General features: G+C 52.1%; 1 protein-coding gene across 1 annotated transcript in view; it reads right to left on the bottom strand.

Moving 5' to 3' along the window:
* LOC121848552 (basic proline-rich protein-like) overlaps window positions 1-4,142 on the bottom strand; it is a 10,601-nt gene extending 6,459 nt beyond the window's left edge. The window contains exon 1 of the mRNA XM_042333165.1: window positions 4,030-4,142. Coding sequence (XP_042189099.1) covers window positions 4,030-4,142 — 113 coding nt within the window. The remainder of the gene's footprint in view (window positions 1-4,029) is intronic.
* Window positions 4,143-5,652: the final 1,510 nt, after the last annotated feature.

Below are 5,652 nucleotides of genomic sequence, written 5' to 3'. Positions count from 1 at the left end.
CTACAAAGCCCTCCATGGCCTCGCCCCACCCTATCTTTGCGACCTCCTAACCCGCTACCAACCCGCCCGTTCCCTCCGCTCAGCCGGCTCTGGACTGCTCCACGTCCCCCGACCCACCCGTCCCACCATTGGCGGGAGAGCCTTCAGGCACTCTGCCCCAACCTCTGGAATTCCATTCCCCAGTCACTCCGCCTCGCCCCCTCCTTAGCCTCCTTCAAGTCCTGCCTCAAGACCTCCTCTTCGACCATGCCATCGGCCACCCCGCTTCCCCTCCCCTCCCTTACCCCCCCGACCCCAGCTCGGGTCTGAAATGCTGTACACTGTCCAGCACCTTGGGACGTCCTCCCGACGTGAAAGGCGCTATACAAATGCAATCTTGTTGTTGTGGTTGTTATTGGCATAGCAATAAAGTTGTTGTTGTAGTGAGTGTATTTTGTGGGTGAACGCAGTAGCCAATTTGCACACAGCAATGTCTCAGAAATAGCCATGGAATGAGTGACCAATTTTATTCGGGGGGATTGTCGGCCAGGACACTGGGAGAGAGAAACTCTCTTCTCTTTCCAACAGTGCCTCAGGATCTTTAACATCCACCTGATTACAGTGATGGGTTTAAGCGTGTGTCAGACACCCAGCTGATCATGGTGATGGGTTTTCATGTTGGTCAGACAACCGGCTGATCATTGTGATGGGTTAAATATAAGGTAGTCACAAACAGGGAGGAAGGTGGAGAACACACAGGGGAAGAGTGTGGAACTCACTGCCGGTAGCTGTGGGTGAAACAAAAAGCATCAATTTATGTAAGAAAAAACTTGATACAGATACGAGGGAGAGGGGAATGGATGGGTGTGGGAGAGGGGAATAGAGGGATGTGGGAGAGGGGAATGGAGGGATGTGGGAGAGGGGAATAGAGGGTGTGGGAGAGGAGAATAGAGGGGTAGAGACTTGTGCAGAGTAGTAATGATAATCCTTGCATTCGGTAGAGCAGCTGATCACGTCTTTGAGAGTCTCAAACCGCTTCACACATTTTTACTGTAAAGTTAATTGACTGTATATTTTGTGGGCGAAACGTGGCAGTCAATTAGGCAATGCAGTGTCCCACAAACTGTTGTTGATTGAATGACAAAATTATTACTTTTAAATTTTTTTAAGGGATTATTACCCCCGGAAAAGCGATCTGCCAATCGACTAACAACCAGGTTCCTACTTACTGTTGGTAAGCAGAGTGGAGTAAGAAAACCTGCCTAAGGTTTTGCGCCGCCCGGGAATCAAACCTGAGTCTTCTTGTTGCGAGGCGAGTGCGCTAACCTCTACGTTACAGGTCTCCACGAGTATAACACTGGCACCGCCTAGTTGGGCTGAATGTTTCCGCATCGATCGCTCTGCGTAACTTTGTGTTGGGCTGAAATTTACGGCCAAATACAGCAACTATTTTTCACACACGCAGTGAACTCCCAGGTTATCGAGAGGAATTGACAGGGACAGTTATGAATTGAATTCACCAAATACAAGAATTTTGCATTATACGTGTCAGCCTGGCTCAGTGGTAGCCCGAAGGCTCTCGCCTCTGAGTCAGAAGGTTGTGTGTTCAAATCTCACGTCAGGCCTTTGAGCTCACTGACCCTCCAACAGTATAGGGGGGAACGCTGCATTTTCAGAGGTGCAGTCCTGCAGATGAGACGTTAAACCAAGGTCCCGTTTGTGCCTGTTCAGGTGGGTGTTAAAGATCCTGCAGCGCCATTGGAAAAGAGAAGGGAGTTTCTCTCATCCTGGCCGACAGTTCCCCAAATAAAGTTGGTCATTCACTTCATGGCTGTTTGTGGAACATTGAGTACGCTCTACAAATTACACAGGCTGCCGCGTTTTGCCCACAAATTATACAGTCACTATACTTTGTATGCTATGAAGCACGAGACATTTCAATGATGTGCTATATCAAATGCAAGGATTATTATTAAGTTTAGTCTTTTTTTAAACATCCATCAGTAATGATAATCTGTCAGTTAATTGGCGTTTAATTTCATTCCTTCATCCGCTGGATAAACATACTTAATTTTAATTGGGAGCATTCCCCACTCCTGGTCCCTCACAGGATCACCTTCCTCCACCTCCACCACATTGCCGAAACCCTCGTGCATGCGTTTGTCATCACCTCCCACTTGGATTACCCAACGCGCTCCTCGCCGGTCTCCCCAGCTCCACCAGTCACAAGATCAGTTCATTCAAAACTCTGCTGCCCACATACTGACCCGGACCAAACTCCATACCCACATCTCACCAGTTCTGGCCCAGGCTCCACTGGCTCCCCATCACCGAACAGATCGACTTCAAGATCCTCACACTCGTGTTCAAATCCCTTCACTCCCTGGCATCTCCCTACCTCTTCCGACCTCCTCACTCCCCAATTCACTACCCGGGGCCTCCGCTCGACCGGCACCGGCCTCCTGCTTGTACTTCGTGCCCTCCACTCCACCATTGGAGGTCGCGCATTCAGCCGCTCCGCCCAAAACCTCTGGGACACTCTCCCTCAATCCCTCCGCCTTGCCCAGTCTGTCCCTTTTCTCAAGTCCAGCCTGAAAACCTTCCTTTTTGACCGTGCTTATGACCACCTCCCCCTTCTCTTCCCCCCCCCGCCCCCCCCGGCTCAGAGCCTGCATGGAGGGCGCTGTATATCTGCAAGTTGTTGTTGTTGAGAAACCTGTATCATGGGTTATTAGTTGTTTATATGTATCCATCAATCTCATTCTGACAGTACTCAACTCCTGCACCCCTCTATTCCCTCTCCTGCACCCCTCTATTCCCTCTCCCGCACCCCTTTATTCCCTCTCCCGCACCCCTCTGTTCCCCTCTCCCACACCCCTCTGTTCTCCTCTCCCGCACCCCTCTGTTCCCCTCTCCCGCACCCCTCTGTTCCCCTCTCCCGCACCCCTCTGTTCCCCTCTCCCGCACCCCTCTGTTCTCCTCTCCTGCACCCCTTTATTCCCTCTCCCGCACCCCTCTGTTCCCTCTCCCGCACCTCTCTGTTCCCCTCTCCCGCACCCTCTGTTCCCCTCTCCCGCACCCCTCTGTTCTCCTCTCCTGCACCCCTTTATTCCCTCTCCCGCACCCCTCTGTTCCCCTCTCCCGCACCCCTCTGTTCCCCTCTCCCGCACCCCTCTGTTCCCCTCTCCCGCACCCCTCTATTCCCTCTCCCGCACCCCTCTGTTCTCCTCTCCTGCACCCCTTTATTCCCTCTCCCGCACCCCTCTGTTCCCCTCTCCCGCACCCCTCTGTTCCCCTCTCCCGCACCCTCTGTTCCCCTCTCCCGCACCCCTCTGTTCTCCTCTCCCGCACCCCTCTGTTCCCCTCTCCCGCACCCCTCTGTTCTCCTCTCCCGCACCCCTTTATTCCCTCTCCCGCACCCCTCTGTTCTCCTCTCCCGCACCCCTTTATTCCCTCTCCCGCACCCCTTTGTTCTCCTCTCCCGCACCCCTTTATTCCCTCTCCCACACCCCTCTATTCCCCTGTTTGGTAGTTGAACGCACTGGATCAAAGGCTCATTCTGCCCCACTCCCACATCTGAATCAGAGGGTTTGAGGGTTCAAGCTCCCATGTCACTTGTAGTTGGAACCTGTATAGTCCAGGCTGACACTCTGCACTGGGGGAGCACAGTATTGTCCTTCAAGTGGTTCAATGGGCGGCCCGCGGGCCGCATCTGGCCCGGGGAAAAATTTAATCTGGCCCACAAACTATTTCTGACTTCAGTGTTTTACCACAGAGAGTGACGGAAAGAGAGGCGGAGGGGAAAGTATGAGTCATATTACCCGCTCTGACCTTCTTCACAGGATTTACTCTAAATTTTGTGAGTCAACACAGCAGTCAATTTGCGCACAGCAGTGTTCCACAAACAGCCATGGAGTGAGTGACTGATTTTATCTGGGGGATTGTTGGCCAGGACACTGAGAGACAGAAACTCCTTTCTCTTTCCTATAGTCCCGCGGGATCTTTAACGTCCACCTGAGCAGGCACAGATCAGACATATTAATGCCTTACCTCAGGGGAGTCCGATCTTTTGGCTCAACTCCACCCTCGTCCGGCTCCACTGGCTTCCCATCCCCCAGAGGATAGATTTCAAACTCCTTGCCCTCGCCTTCAAAGCCCTCCATGGCCTTGCTCCTTCCTACCTCTGTGATCTGCTAACCCCTTATTAACCTGTCCGTTTGCTCCATTCAGCAGACTCCAGCCTGCGACACCCCCCCGCCATGCCCACCCCACGATCGGCGGTCAGCCTTCAGCTTCTCTTCCCACCACCCTTTGGAACTCCATCCCACAGTCCCTTCGCCTCGCTCCCTCGCTTGCCTCATTGAAAGCACGTCTCAAGACCCTCATCTTCGACCACGCTTTCGACCACCCACCCCAACCCCCCCCGCCCTACACCCCTCCTGATCCCAAACCCCTGCTAGGATCCAAATGCCTGACTCTCCAGCGCCTTGGGATGTCCTCTCGACTTGAAAGGTGCTGTGTAAATGTCATTTGCTGTTGTTGCTGAGGGCCAGATGCTGGATTTGAGAAACGGCCGCGGGTGGCATTAGCAACATTGCAAAACATGCAACAACATCTTATTAAAATATTTCCGCTGCGCCTCGCTTCCTGTCACTCTCCCCACGGCCTCTCACAAGTTGACACAAGGCAACGTAAAGAGTGATGGGAAGCGAGGTGGAGTGTGGAGAAAGGACAGTGAAATGGGACTGAAACGATTTCAAAAGGGAGTAGGATCGGTACTTGAAAAGGAAAAATGTGCGGGGCTATGGGATAAGAGCGGGGGAGCAGGACCAGTTGGTAGCTCTTTCAAAGAGCCAACACAGGTACATTAGGCCAAATGGCCTCCTTCTGCGTGTATGATTCTAGGATTGCGCTTAAAGGAGCATCACAGACACGATAGGCTGAATGATCTTCTTTTGTGTCATGAACTTCTATATTTCCGTGCTTTAACAATCTGAGGGAGATTTCCAAGTCACTTCTGCACTTTAGCGCCTCGGGATGCCTTCCCGACATGAGAGGCGCTATGCAAATGTTATTTTGTTGTTTAATATCTGCTGGATGGTTGCTGGATGGGTTTAAAGGCCCTGCTTTCACAGAGATGGGAATAGCTGGGTGTGTGGTGAGGTGAAGGAGGGTTTAATGCCGAGCGAGTGTCAGCTGGCCTCCTGTGGAGAACGAGGAGCGTGTCTTGTCTCCTGGCCACCTCCTGTCACATGGCCTGGTAGCATGTTACACTTACATAAGACCTTGTGAGTCTTTACCGCTGCTCTTACCACCTGACGCTCAGCACAACTCATTGCGATTGTCTCACTCTGACATTCCTGCTGCTTGTCCCATCACAGCACCGATTCCCTTTCGTGGGACTGAAGAAAGAAAAATCTAAAAAAAAAAGATGTTATTGTTTTAAATGCAAATAACCAACAATCCTCGCTTTTGATACAGCGCCTTTCACGTCGAGAGGACGTCTCAAAGCGCCTCACAGGATTTGCTGTAAAGTGTAGTGACTGTGTGTTTGATAGGAGAACAACCAAGGTCCTGTCTGTGTCTGTTCAGGTGGATGTTAAAGATCCCGTGGGACTATTCGAAAAGAGATGGGAGTTTCTCTCTCTCGCTCTCTCCCAATGTCCTGGCCGA

This window comes from Callorhinchus milii, unplaced genomic scaffold (assembly GCF_018977255.1).
Source record: "Callorhinchus milii isolate IMCB2004 unplaced genomic scaffold, IMCB_Cmil_1.0 Scaffold3, whole genome shotgun sequence".
Lineage (NCBI taxonomy): Eukaryota > Metazoa > Chordata > Chondrichthyes > Chimaeriformes > Callorhinchidae > Callorhinchus > Callorhinchus milii.
This window is presented reverse-complemented; position numbering and strand designations above follow the sequence as displayed.